This window comes from Eschscholzia californica, unplaced genomic scaffold (genome assembly GCF_041429995.1).
Source record: "Eschscholzia californica isolate CP2 unplaced genomic scaffold, dmEscCali1.0.p SCAF_3, whole genome shotgun sequence".
Lineage (NCBI taxonomy): Eukaryota > Viridiplantae > Streptophyta > Magnoliopsida > Ranunculales > Papaveraceae > Eschscholzia > Eschscholzia californica.
The window spans coordinates 24,850,372-24,865,688 of record NW_028238420.1 but is presented as its reverse complement, the minus strand read 5'-3'; the positions used below and the strand labels follow the sequence as shown (position 1 = coordinate 24,865,688).

At 36.0% G+C, this 15,317-nt stretch overlaps 1 protein-coding gene across 2 annotated transcripts; it reads left to right on the top strand.

The window, feature by feature from the left end:
• The first annotated feature begins 939 nt into the window (after positions 1–939).
• On the top strand, positions 940–8,390 carry LOC147549160 (epstein-barr nuclear antigen). 2 transcript variants are annotated; one of them, XR_015237562.1, is made up of 8 exons: positions 990–1,918; positions 3,050–3,289; positions 4,225–4,314; positions 5,709–5,858; positions 5,992–6,116; positions 6,930–7,059; positions 7,986–8,166; positions 8,310–8,390. XR_015237562.1 is itself a non-coding variant. In XM_086669004.1 (7 exons), exons 1-7 carry the CDS (start codon positions 1,370–1,372, stop codon positions 8,109–8,111), a joined length of 1,410 nt encoding a protein of 469 aa, XP_086525130.1. In that variant the 5' UTR covers positions 940–1,369; the 3' UTR covers positions 8,112–8,225. The 2 variants fall into 2 exon arrangements, 1 of the variants encoding a protein (XP_086525130.1); XM_086669004.1 differs by lacking the exon at positions 8,310–8,390 and having other exon boundaries at positions 940–1,918; positions 7,986–8,225.
• The last annotated feature ends 6,927 nt before the right edge of the window (positions 8,391–15,317 follow it).

The following is a 15,317-nucleotide window of genomic DNA, read 5'->3' as shown; positions in this document are numbered from 1 at the left end:
ATCCAAATGAAAATTAGCCCTAAAAATATCAAGAGAAATGCTGCTTGGCCCGGTTGGTTGGCTGACGTCAGCCAGAAAGCTGACGTGGCCAGCCACGTCGAGCCAAAATGCGTTTCTGTGGATAGCCACGTGGGAGAAATGTTTTATTTAACTTCGGTCTTTTTTTGTTCTAACTCCTAATTTCTTTCCTTTCTTTCTCTCTTTCTAACTTCTTCCATGTTCATCAGCAACAACTCGGTTCTCACCAGTTCCAATCATGAGTGAACTAATAGAAAATTCATCATCAACTCCAAATGGAAATCAATCACTGATTCATGAACTTGTTTTTGCTGTCCATGGGGTTTTTATGAAATTATGAAGATCATTAAGAACAAGATGATTTAACGAACCATCATCTCGGTTGAAGAATTCCTTCAACGAAGTGACTCTTCCATCAAGATGTGAATAAAAAAAGTTGAAGATGGATTTATATATTCAATACTTTTGGATCTTCAAATTTCATCTTCTTTTTTTAATCATGGATTCATTTTTGCAGATGAACCTTCATAGGTCAAAAGATCAAGAGAACCATGAATTAATCCCTTACTAACTTGGTAAAATCTAAACTAAAAATTTGGAACAAAACTAGTTCTATCCCCAAAATCAAAGATATAATTACACAAGTATTAAGTATACACAGGTCCCTAGATTCTAACCATGATTGCAAAGTTCCGAGCAAACTCCATTAAGAAAATGCTATCTGACAGACCAAAATAGATTGATAAAAAAATATTTCCCCCTCTTGGCGGAAGATTATTTGGCCCGATGTGGCCGACCACTTCAGCTTTCAGGCTGACGTCGGCCGGCCAATCGAGCCAAGCAGCATTTCGGTCTAGAAAGAAGCCGAAACACATATGGGGGAAAAGAAAAAGATAAGACACATATAGGGATCGAAATGCCAAATGGTAACAAATAAGTGGTCAAAAAGGAATTAATCCAAATGAAAAATTAGCCCTAAAAATATCAAACTGAACCCCTACCTATGGGTGTATTACGCACCCCAAAGCTAGGACCTAGAAGAAGAAGATCAAAACTCTGTTTTTTTGGGTTTTCAATACAAAATACTGGTTCAGTTGTCTATTCAGTTTCCTCTTATCTTCTTTCTGACGACAAAAGTCTTCATCCAACCCTAAAAGGCTGATTCCCATTCCAGCCCTTTCTCTCTCTTCCAATTCTCATCTTCGTTACGATCAAGAACCTAATTCGGTATCTGACTCTATCTTATCCTTTCTCAAGTTGGTGAATTAAATAAAGTTGGATGAGTTAGAAACCCTAGTTTCTCATACTGGTAACTCTGTTAAAACTTCATCGAAGTTGTTATCTATACCAAATGTCTGTAGAAAGGTCGTTTGAAGCATGGGAAGAGATGCAAAGACACGGCCATGATTTGGCTGATCGATTAGCTCAAGGGTTTACAGGGTTGCTCAGTACTCACATGAACCCGTCTTCTTTCTCATGGCCAAATCCTCAAAAAGCCAACTTTTTCGATGTTGAATTCACTACTCAGACCTTTGGTAAAAGAGAATTTGGAATTCCTATTGATAATAACTCTGGGGTTTCTGCTATTTTTGATATTGGGAATAGGTTAGGTCAAGCTGGAGCTGATTTTGGAGCTTGTCTAAATGGAGTTATTCAGCAGTTTTTTAGAAGGTTGCCGATTCCTTTTAGGCAAGATGAGAATGAGGTTTCGTCTTTAAGGGTGGATTTTGATAGTCAAAGAAGAGAAGCTGTTTTGGCTGGGCATAAGGAGGATTTAAAATCGCTTGCCGAACAGTTTAGGGATTATGGATTTTCTGAGACCACTGAAGTTGTTTCAGAAGATACTGGGGAGGAAGAAAATTTGAGGGGTGCTGGAAACTTCGGAACAAGGCAGCCGCAGGTAAACTTTCTACTTTTCTGCCATGAAAATATCCTGCTTTAGTTATGCCTTGGCAATTTTTATAGGTTCAATGCTTCTTGTTTCATAAATTTCATGCTTTATAGTTCATTTCTGTTCTCCTTAATCCTTGCCCTTTCCTCGATCCACTTTTGCTGATGTTCCTGTCCACAACTTGATATTCCTTAGAATTATGGTTTAAAATTTTGAAGTTTCTTGGTTTGGGTGGTAACTGAAACCAGACCGTCACGGTTCCGCAGCATAACGTTGAAGTCCTTGACTCATCAAGTTGGTTGTACTGGGTTGACCTAGAAATTCTGATTGCAGCTATGCAATGGGCTTAATGAATCAGATGATGAACCTCAAGCAGCAGAACGAAATAAGAACTGTGATTGAAACCAATGTACAGAATGCGTTATTATGCTTTCTGAAGTGAAGACTGCTCATGATGCATGTAAAATGCTCTACTTTCAATTTGTAGTAGAAGTATTTGGGGTTATTGGTGATTATCGCTATGACTTCCTAGAGTAGTACCGCATACGCATACAACTTAATTAGAACTGTGATAGTGTATGATGATTCCTATCTCTTGGGCATCACTTGGTAGTATGGGAGGTTCCCTAGTTTAGACCCCTTGACCAAAAAAAATTGAAGGATTTCTATCTTTCGTTATCTTCCTGTCAAATTTTTTGTGCAACCCCATCCATTGAAACATAATCTAGGTAAATAACTATTTGTGGTCCGTCAAGTATGAAACACATATGTTAGAAGATACACTCATACAAGAGAAAGATGGCGATTCAGCCGGACAAGTTTGGAATGTGCTAAAAAAGAACTGGATCGTATTAAGCATATTGTAGCATGATAAACAACAGCAATGCTTTAATCTACATGAAAGTGCTTATGACATAAAGATTTCATGTATGAGATGCTATATATTCCTGGTTGTTGGTATTCGAAATTAAAATGTCTGAAAATCCTCACATTGTTGGTTTCTTTAGTACATTCTATTGTTTTCACATATGTAGGTTATTAGCTAAATATTTTGGGACCTGACAATGACATATTTGCATCATTACTACAGGCTAAAAAATATATGATTTGTATAGCTGACACATTTTGCTCTCAATGCAGGGAAGTATTAATATTACATCAACATATGACAGTAGAACACATGACATCGAGAGTTCATTTGTTGCAAGAGGCGATTTATGGAGGGTAGAAGCATCCCATGGTGGCTCTACCTCAGGAAACGAGAATGCGCCTCTGTTCCTACTTCAACTTGGACCAGTACTGCTTGTTCGAGATACAACACTTCTTTTGCCAGTTCATTTGTCAAAGCAGCACTTGCTTTGGTATGGTTATGATCGGAAGGTGAGATCATGACATCAGGGCTCAAGCTTGAGTTATACCTAGTATTTTAGTTGGATATGATGTTTATAGATTGGTAGAGATTTGAATAATTGGTGCAGTTTGACATGGTAGGCCAACTTGTTCTTTTAAATTGAAGTATGGTAGAAACTTTGTTTTTTTCCACCTTTCATTCTAGTAATAATCATAGTATCAGTAATTCATTATTTCTTTGTCGTGATTTATCATAATATTAGTAGAACATCCTAGTAATAAAACTATTGTAAGCCTCACAGGGAGTGTTTGAAGTTATGAAAGTGATATAGAACAGAAGTTTCATGTTCAAGCCACATATTCATGCATTACTTGGGAAGACATGTCAAACATGAGTCGTAACACCATGACGCTCTGTCTTACATATTTGGTAAGCCAATTGGGTGAGTTTGGTGCTTAGATTGGTCAGGTGGAGATGTATGGGTCGGTACGATGTGGAATTAGGTTATTGGACAGGGTGACATACCTTAATCATGGACAATATAGCTGGTAGTGCAACATGTGTCACATTAAAACATCATAAAGTTAGGTATAACAATATAGTTTGTGACGTTCCATTTTAGCATTAGCTTTGTAATGGTTCTCATATGGTTAGTAAGCTTCAATGCTCTTGCTTTCTGTGATGATAACCTCCATGGTAAAAGTAGTATTCTGACATGGATCGGAAAACCCTTAGTGCCACTCCCCTATGGATCGGACAGAAACCAGATTATTAGGAGAGTTTTTAAATGTTAGTTACTCTCTTTAAGATTGTATTTTGGTTAAGTTACAAATAACTTTTAGAAGATGCCCTTCCTTTCTTCTTGTTTTATTTTGGAGATGAAATCATGAGTTTAGAATGGTATGAACTCGTGTCTACTTGTTTGCTCAGTTCAAATTGACACAGTATTTTGATTATTTATCAGAACGGAATGCATTCACTCTGTCCAGCTGTATGGTCAAAGCATAGGAGGTGGTTACTAATGTCAATGATCTGTCTCAACCCATTCGCTTGCGTAAGTCCTGCCCTGCTATAACTACTCTCTCTGCTAGTGATTTTTTATAAACATGTCAAGTTGATGAGTTATAGAATGCTAGACCATTCATTCTGTTTCTAAGTTTCACACAAAGGAATGAAAAGTCGACATATTTCGGTCGAAATGGCCGAAATATGTCTGTTTTCTGAATTAGGTGCACAGAAACACACTTACATGAATTTCTTGTAAGATTTCGGTCGAAACATCAAGAAATTTCGACATTTTCCATAAACTTCTCAACATGAAGAAATAACATACCTTAAGCTTAACTTTATGCAGTTTTTCTTCTCAATTTGGAGTCGAGTTTTTCAAACTTTCTTCTGATTTCTTTAAAATTTCTTCTCCAATTCATTACTATCATCTTTCCCATTAAAACCCCCAACAAAATCATGAAACTTAAAGTGATTTTGGTTTGATTCCAAAATCTAGAGAGAGAAAATAAAAAACCCTAAAGTCTGTCGGCTGGAAGCATCAGAAAAGAAGAAGACGATTTTTTGTATAAGGGTTTTGTAGGGTTAATGGGGATTTATCAAGGCGCCCCCCTTTAGGGTAAAGGGCACCTCCTTAACTCACAAGGGAGGCACTTTTAACACTTACAGGGTGCGCCCTTAACCCTCATTTGGGATGTCTCCCTTAATTTCTAATATTTACCCCCTACCATAATAGCTTCAAGTTATCTTTTTTAAGTTAGCCCCCCAGTGTTACTGTTTTATTATAGATTAACCCTCAAGTTAACGAATTTTGTCACAAACCCGTCAACGTTTTTGCAAGTTTACCCCTTACTTCATGTTAGAGTCAAGACTACATGTTTTTTATGCTTAGTTATGGTTGAAAGTCTTGTTATGCACAACTACATCACATTTATATAATTTCCGTAGATTTGTTAAATTTCCACACTGACCGAAACGTTTCCACGAAACGTTTCCACTTTTGGGCCGACCAAAATTTCCACCGAAACCGAAGTTTCATTCCTTGGTTATGGTGTGTATTTGACCTCCAAGGTGTCTGTCTATATATCCTTAATCTACCAAGATGTAAATCCTAGTATGTCTTCTGATGGACCTGTAAACGGTTTTACTTGTGAGCCTTAAGTTTCTAAAATGGAATGAAATAAAGTGTATTCTTTTTTTTTGAATAATTTGATTGAATTGAAGTATGTTCTTTTTCTTGCTAATTGAGCCAACCTCTTTGAAAGTTGAAACTGCTTAATAACCCTTGCTCCAATTGTAGATTTGTTAGTCATGCAGTACTACAGTCATATATAACTTATCCGCTTTTATTCATTCTGCATCTTGTTGAAGCTATAGTTATGACTTCCTTGGTTTGGATCTGTTCGTCTCGGTTGTTCATTCTAACTTTGCCTATTATTTCAGACATTCATGGATTTGCAGTTCCCCAATGGACAAGTTACATACGTATCTGGCGAGGGGTTAACATCAAGTGCCTTTGTCCCTGCTCTTGGTGGCTTGCTTCAAGTTCAAGGCCGCTATCCAGGAGAAACGAGGCTTAGCTTCTCGTGCAAGGTTTGTGGATTTACCTGATATCTTCTTACGTTCAATGAATTAAAATGTAGTTTTAATCTCTGCAATTACTATGGTGATCGTTTTCCAGTAGATAGTAATATAGTATCATAGTAAATGTTTAATTTTCTTGCAGAATAAATGGGGAACTACCATTACACCAACGGTACAGTGGCCTGACAATGCTTTCTCACTTGGGCTTGTACAAGCCTTAGCTTGGCAGAGATCTGGTCTTATGGTTAGACCAACCATCCAATTTAGGTAGTATTATTTGCTTCCTTCCCTCTTTTGAAAACTCATTTAGTTTACAGGTTAATTGTCATGATATAATAATATGAACCCTTGTGGGTGTAAAATATTATGTAGTGTACTTCAATTTTTAAAAACCTATAGTTGCCCGGTAAACTGCAGGAAAAGTAAGTTTTGTTGATGTTGAGGTGTCTAACATACTATACTATTAGTTCACTGGAGTTGTACTTGAGTTGAACTGGAATTTGTAGAGGTCCTTAATAGTTAGTTGTGATTCTTGTGAACAACTGAAGCTTAACTGTGAGGAGATGCAACCTCTTCTCTAAGTTGCTACATAATTTGTTGGAACCTTTAGAAGAATGAAGATTCCCCCTCCTGATGTTACCTCTTTCGTACGTTACCGGTGGCAACTGTCACAGTTTGAGCTAAATGTGCAACTGGTTTAAGCTCATTATAATCCTGTATTTTGGTTAATTTAAGAAAAAGACAGTCTAGAAATTTTGGTCGTGTTGGAAGTTATTTTAGGTCATCGGAAACTTAGGAAAAACCATAATAATTTTACATATAGTGGATGAGCCATTGAACAACATGATAGGGTACTAATCTTGAATAACAATTGTCTTACAATAAGTGGAGTTACAGGGCAAAACGTCAGTCTTTATTGGGTCGACCCTGACGGGTGGTTGGATGCCGTAGTTGTAGGGGGTTACTGGGGGGTGCCATAGTTCGGGGGTTACTTTGGAATTCTAATGCTTGTCCTTTAGACTTTAGGTAATCATAAACTTCCACCGAAAAATAATCTTTTCTTTCATTAATCTTGGTTAGTGTACGCCCCACTTTTGGAGGGAGCAATCCTGGTGTGCAAGCAGAGCTTATTCATTCAGCAAAGGAAAAATTGAGTCTTATTTATGGCTGTGCTTGTACAGCACATCCTTCTGCATTTGCATCAGTATCTGTAAGTTTTTCGTTGTACCTGTACATAATTCACATGCTTAAATTTATCTGTTATTGTTCTGCATGTTCGTCTATGTAGCCCTAACATCTAGAAGCATTTCCACTTAAAATAGGTCGGTTGTCACTTGTCAGTTCCTAAAAAACATCATATGGCAACAATTTGAGTTTCTCCGTAAGTTTTTTTTGTGCTTCACTCATTAGGAGGGTTCTGCTTGGTACAATGAATGTGAAGTTTCGCATTTACAGTTACTTATGACATAACAATGGATCCTAGAATCTATCAATTGTCTTAAGAAGTTTCGAACTTTCAATATCTAAATGGTCTTTTAGGGAAATCTGCTGATATGTGTTTTGCTGTTGCATTACACCATATCTCAATTCTCAAGTATGATTTACATGTAGAGCAAGCGTTAATCAAGGCAGACGATCAACAAATCAATTTGCAGAATACTCTTTCTGGTCCGATATGCTTTTAAGTTATTTAATGTAAATACTCCTTTTCAGTATTTGTTTGCCGTGTCATATACTCTGGTGCTCTTTGTCTCACATAATCCAGTTACTGGGTATTTGGTAAGCGCATCTTAGTGAACATATAACATCAGTTTTGATTAACATTTTATAATGTGACAGTAAGGGAAAAAAAAATGAAAATCATTAAAAATGATAAGTAGGGCAGAAGAGTGCATATGTAGTAGTATTCATCTCCGTACTCGTGCTCATGTCGCGTAGCTTTTATTTTAATCTCAAAAACTGATAAGTAGGACGGAAGAGCGCATCTTATGTAAATAGTCGATTAATGAACCTCAAAACCAAAAGAACCTACAAAAGTGCATCAATTACATGAACGCGTGAACTCATCAAGGCATGACTACTCTTATTGAATATCCTGAAAAATGTTATTTTGATGTCTTGTTTGAAAAACTTCAGGTTGGGAGGTCAAAGTGGAACGGTAATGTTGGGAGCTCCGGAATAGTTTTAAGAGTCGAAACTCCTCTAGGAAGCATCGGGAGGCCATCGTTCTCTGTGCAGCTAAATAGCGGCGTTGAACTCTAAATATAGTTTTTGGCTAAAATTGTACTGGTAAAAGAAAAGAAAATTTGTGTATATAGTTTTACTGAAGCCCTCAACAGAAGAAAGTTATATTATATGTGAATGACCTGGTTTCCCTTTGTGTATATAGTTTTACTGAAGCCCTCAACAGAAGAAAGTTATATTATATGTGAATGACCTGGTTTCCCTTTGTGTATATAGTTTTACTGAAGCCCTCAACAGAAGAAAGTTATATTATATGTGAATGACCTGGTTTCCCAATGGTGACTAATTTCTTACTCATATCGGCACTCCTTCCATAAAATAGTTTCAACATTGATAGCTAGCTTCAGTAGAAAATGCATCAATACTTGAAAACTAAAATAGCTGGGTTAAAATTCAACAATAGTAGATTTCCACAAATTTAAGAATAAAATAGTTAAAATTCAACCGCTGTAGATTTTCACAAATTTAAGTCTTGGGTAGGCAAGTTCAGTCCCCAATCAAGGAAGCATTGCGTTCATATTCATTATTGTCATTATTTGAAATTCAACAATGACAACTAACATACTACAACGAGATTTACTTTTCATTGTAGAAACTAATAGTTTATGTTCTTGATTATTAGGTTTTCAAGGTTTTTGTATTTTAATCTAATATTAACCCTCATATTACAACGAGTTTCATCTATTTCCAATACCTAAAATATCATGTCTTTAGCTAAGGTAAACTTTTATGGCATGCAGACTTGACATGTAAGTTAACACAAATTTATCTCAAAAAACAAAATCATCAAACACTCACTTGGTGTCTCAGACCTATACAGAACAGTGACGCTCATAATAAACTACAAACACGTTCACTAGATATACTAAGCCGACGAAACATGACAAGTCAAAAAGAGATGATGCTCGTAGTAGATTCTCACTTAGACAAACGGAACTTTCCAAACATATAAGAAACATGTCCAAATTCATCATCTATCAACACCAGATTCAATTAAACTAGACTGCAATACTGTCCCCTGTAGATGTTTTATGGAATTCTGGATAAATCTAATACTTAAACCATTCAATCATTCGTTATAGAAACTATTTGATCAGTAATACTAAACCTATCATGAAATAAATTGAAAAAGCCTATAAATGAATTAGGAGATAGGTACCTCTTTTCGCCTTAGACGCCTTGAAGACCACAATCATGTTCCGTTTTCTATCTACAAAAACATCTATATCGCTTTTCTTCTTTACTTATTATCTTTCCTTCACTAAGGAGCGGCAACACAACCTCTCTATTCCATATGCTTTTTCAAAACTGAATATGGACTAGAGTTTTTAAACCCACTAGTATTTCAACCAAAGTGACCTAGAGTTTTATTACGTCCACCCAATTTGTTATATAAAAAAAATAGGGGTAGTACAATCTTCCACCCTAAAAGAGGATTTCGTTCTCGAAATCAAATATATCACAATTAAAGACAATATGCAATCAAGTGTAATCAACTAACAAATGTTAGAACATGTATGTTGTACAAGCATAAGAAATAAAATACAACATAAGACACTTCGTACTCAGAGGTTTAAGCCAACAACATCCACAAGCTCGCTAAAACAAATCATAAATCACACATGATTAGACTTGATACAAGTAAGTCAAAAGCGATGTACAATCTCTAGATCACAATAGCAAACTCATATGATATCAAAGCTTCCATAACGTCTTCTAAACAAATCTATTATGCAATTTTAGAGATCCATACATTTCGATTTCCCTTTCATTTAATAACCAATTTTGAGGTTCACTTGACAGCTTCACTTTCCATCCGTATTTGCATCGACTTAATCCTCTCCATCAAATCATGCGACCCCTCAGTCATCACATCTTATAAGTAGGAAGTGAGTCAACCTCTAGTTGGTAAATTACTTCTCTAACTAGAAGTATGTAGTCCACATGAACAAATTTGTGTTTGCATCGATCATCATGTCGAGCCAACCACCAATTAATAATGGATTACAACTGTCAATCCATATTAGAACTCAACACCACGGTCCACTGGGTTGTCCACAATCACGTCACCAAACCCGTGTTTGCATCGATCAACATGTGAAGCCAACCATTCTTAGTTCCGATTTATCATCATTTCATAACAACCAATTTTGTAGTCCACTGGGTAGCCTAACTATGTGTTAGCTAACCCGTGTTTGCATCGAATTTCTCGTCGAGCCAACCACTAGTTGTTAATCATTCTTATACTATAAGTCAATTATGTGACCCACCAGGTAGTCTATTTTCACATTGACAACCCTATGTTTGCATCGACACTCATGTCGATCCAACTTCTAAGAGATTCTAATTAAATAATCAGATACTTCATTAAGACTTAAGTCTATGGTCCACTAGGCAGACCACCTTATTGGTGAACCTATGTTTGCATCGACCTTCTCGTCGAGCCAACCATACTTAGTCTCACTTTGATATCGATCATTGAGTATGCATCCAACTCAATGGTCCACTAGGTAGCTTACCACACATTAGCCATGTGCTTGTATCGACTCTTACGCTAGGGGTATTCATTTAGTATCCAAACCAACCGATCCAATCCGATCCAAACAGATTTCAACGGTTTGGATACCGATCCAATTATATTCCGGATTGGTTCGGATGTTAAAATGGCAAAACCAAATGGTTTGGATCGGTTTATGGATTTGGTTGACGGATAACCGAACAAACCGAACCAAACCATTTATTATATATTATATATAAATATAAATGATAGGAATGATGAACGGTTGAGATTTAATAACTAAGTTAGTTCCATGTTTGTTAATATCGTAGCTTAATGCATGTGTAACAGAAGTAAATGGCGTGGAGAGTTGTAGCTTAATTCAATAGTTAAGCTAGTTCCACGTTTTTAAGTTGAAAGTGCGAAATTTTATATATGGTAAAATATCACAGGTGGTTCGGTTATCCAACCGATCCAAACCGTTCATGCATAGTTCGGATCGGTAACCGAACCAAACCATGAACGGATTGGTTCAGATTTAGATTTGAAAAAACCGAACCCTTCGGTTTGGACTTTGGATTGGCCGAAAAAGTCGGTTATCCAACCGATGTTCACCCCTATCTTACGCACGTCGAGTCAACCTCTAATCGGGTTAACATTTACTCACCCAATCAAAAATTTTAAAACAATTCATAACCAACTGAGACACTAGAACACAACATGCGTTCAAACAACTCAAAGCCCCATAAACGTAAAGAGTTTCACTACCCTCACGTACATCATAAATATATGGATTGTTATAATCACAATCACATACCTTAAGTTTGACATCAAGACCAAATAAGACATTTGCTCAGACGCATCAGAGACAAAAGTACATCATATCGATAGGCATTATCCTTCATATGAAACATTTTCATTCCCAATTTTGATTTAGAAAACACAAAGACAAACTTCTTTGAAATTTTCGCAACAAAAACAATTTCAGGAACACATATTTTAGATTCAACCAGTTGTGCGTCGACAATCAAACCTACTGTACAACCCTAAGACCACTAAACCTAGAGCTCTAATACCATTTTGTAGCGCCCCAAATCCAAATCTCAAGCTAACTGCATTGAAATTGAAGATTCGACACATTCAAACTGGATCCATGAGCAACGCCTACCATGAGTGCACAATCAATACTTCAAATATAAAGTATTTTGGTTAAAATCCAACTGCAGCAGATACCCACAAGCCTAAGTCTCGGGTAGGCAAGTTCAAACCCCAATCAAGGAAGCATTGAATTTATATTCATCGTTGCCATTATTTGAAATTCAACAGTAACATCTAACAGAATGCGATGAGATTTAGATCACACTTGTAGAAACTAATAATTTATGTTCTTGATTATTAGGTTTTCAAGGTTCTCGTTTCTAATCCAATACTAACTCTTATATTACAACAATGTTTCCTCTTTTTTCAATATTTAAAATATCACGCCTTTAACTAATGTAAACCATTATAGCATGCAGACTTGACATGTAAGTCAACACTAATTCATCTCAAAAGACAAAATCATCAAACACTCACTTGGTGTCTCATACCTATACAGAACAGACATCGACGCTCATAATGAATTACAAACAAGTTCACTAAACATACCAAACCGATGAAACATGACAAGTAAAAAAGAGATGATGCTCATAGTAGATCCTCACGTAGATCCCAACCTCAAACAAGCAATAACAATAATAATTAAAAATATAGACTCACGACTAGAAGGTATCTACCTAGGAGATACATTGCCTAAAGAACAAAAACCATGTGACATATCTAAATAAATTCGTTCATTAGAGATTGTCTTGACATCTTACACAAAATTATCACAACTCCTCACTCAAAACTCCGATTAATATACCGTTTTAAGAATTGGGAAATAGACGAACAGAACTTTCAAATCATACAAGGAATACAACCAAACTCTTCACATATTATTACCAGATTTATTTTAAACTGGACCAAATTACAGTGAAGACTGTTTTGACACCTTGTACGAAAACTATCGTAGCTCCTCACTAGGAACTCCGGTTAATGCACTGTCTGAAGCTTTAGAAAGTAGACAAACATAATTTCCAAATATATAAGAAACACACCCAAATTAGTCACCTATAAATAACAGATTCAATTTAAACTAGACTAAAATACGGTGGAGGTTGTTTTGACACCTTGTACGAAAATAATGGTAACTCCTCACTCGGAACTCCGATTAATGCATCGCAGACCCATGGAAGGCCCAGTGCGGGCAGGGCGCTCGCACTGGGCCCTCACTTTTAGGGGCCCATTTCTTTTAGATACTCAAACAATATATAATTAAAGCTTACATAAACATATGAAGTTTCTCAGCTTAATTGGTATCTCCTCTTGTTATCCATGTTAGTGTCTCGGGTTCAAGTCCCCTAGCCAACAAATCACTTCTTTTATTTACTTTTTGTTGAGTTACATTGTTAATTTATTATATATTTCTTCTTCATTACACCTTTTCAACTTTTTTTGTTATGAAAAGTAATCTTTGTCATATTTAATAATTTGTAAACCTAATGTTCAACATGATATTATACTAAAATGCATACAGTCTGTAGGAGTTTAACATTTCATTGTGTTATTTTTAGTTATAAACTTATACTCTAAGATATAATAAATAAAAAAAATTTGTTCACAAGTGACTGTGGATTTTTAGACTCAATTTTCTATAACAAATGAAATGAATTTTTTTTCCTTTAACTACTTTCTTCAAAATATAGTGGGATTCATTACGATTTTCATTTATCTCTTGTTTAATTATCTTGCATTTTTCTATTAAATTTTATTAGTTGAAAGGTCCGGATCAAATTTGGCACAGGGCCCCCAAATTCTCAGCCACGACCCTGATGCATCGGATGAAGCATTAGAAAGTAGACAAACAGAACTTCCCAAAAATATGATAAACACACAAAAATTCATCACCTATCAATACTAGATTCAATTCAAACTAAAAAAAAACATTGGAGACTGTTCTGACACCTGATACGAATACTATTATAACTCCTCACTTAGATTTCCGATTAATACATCGTTTGAGCCATTAGAAAGTAGATAAACAGAATCCGAACATATAAGAACATCCCAAATCCATCATGTATCAATACCAGATTCAATTTAAACTAGACTGAAATACTGTCCTCTGTAGTGGTTTATTGATCAATTCTAGATAAAACTAATACTTAAACTATTTAATCATTCTTTATAGAAACTATTTGATCAACAATACTAAACCTATCATGGAATAAATTGAAAGAGTCTACAAAAGAATTAGGAAATAGAAAATCTACCTCTTTTCACCTTAGACGTCTTGAAGACCACAATAATGTCTCGTTCTCTCTCTCTCTACAAAACTCTATCTCTATCTCTATCTCTTTTATTCTTTAGTTATCTTTCCATAACTAAGGAGCGGTGGCATCACCTCTCTATTCTATATGCGTTTTCAAACGTGAATTGGGACTAGGATTTTTAAACCTACTAGTATTTCAACCAAAGTAATTGACCTAGAGTTTTATTACGTCCACCCAATTTGTTATATAAAAAAATAGGGGTATTACAGATTCCCTGGTGATGATATTTCACGTTAAAAAAAAAGCAGCTTATAGCCCATCTGACTATCGATTCTGAAAGAATAATAAATAACTTTTTATTGATTATGTTGGATGGGGGGTTTTTGGAAGAAAGAAATGGTGTTTTATAATGTAGCACTTACAACATCTTAATGCATGACCCAAATAGAAAATTTTAAAGTGTCATTTAAGGTATTATGAGTTTTCTCTAATTCAAAATTTGGTTTTAGAATGATGGGGAAGTATTCAATTTTAATGTCTCAAAAAGAAACTCAATATTTTAGAGTTTTTAAACATCTTAATTTTACTCAATGTATGAACAAAATTATCTGTCTAGGAAACGGTAATTAAGTAGGTGGGTGATTTTGGGGAAATAAGAAAAATATCCGGGGTATAAAAGTTTAAAGGGTGAAAAAAAAAAAAAGCCAACACACCCTCCTTTGTTGCCCGCAGAAAGTCGTCGGCCGACTCTTAGCCGTCGACAACCGGCAATAACTCTCTCTCCTCTTTCTTTCTCTCCCTCTCTCCATCCCTCTCCTTGCTTCTCTCTCTTTCTTTCTTTAAGTTTCGGCGAAGGGGAGAGCCCCTTCGCCGGAACACTTCGTCATAACCAGATCCAGACGAAGCAAGCTCGTCTGGTTTACCACATGAGTTTTCGGCGAAGGGGAGAGCCCCTTCGCCGGAACTTCTAAGCCACCAACAAAAAAAAAAGGGAGAGAAGACAAAAGGAAGAGGGGAGAAAAGAGAGATAAGAAAAAAGAGACGAACTTGGCGGTGGCCGACTTTAATGGTGGATCTCGCCGGAATATGTTGGGAGACGCCAGAATTTTGGTTGAGGATGAAGAAGTTGAAAACTTGAAGTGTTTGGAGGAAACAAAATGTTTCAAAATTTTTTGTTTCCACCCAAAACTTTGTAACCCGAATAATTTTCTTATTTCCCCCAATCCCCCAAAATGTCCACACTCATGAGTTACAACAAATGAAATAATTCATACCTAAGTGTTAGTGACTTTAAAGGTGATAGAGAAGGCAAAGATGTGTAGGAAATATGTGCATACACTTTAGTTTAAAGGAACCTCATTCTTACATGCATGA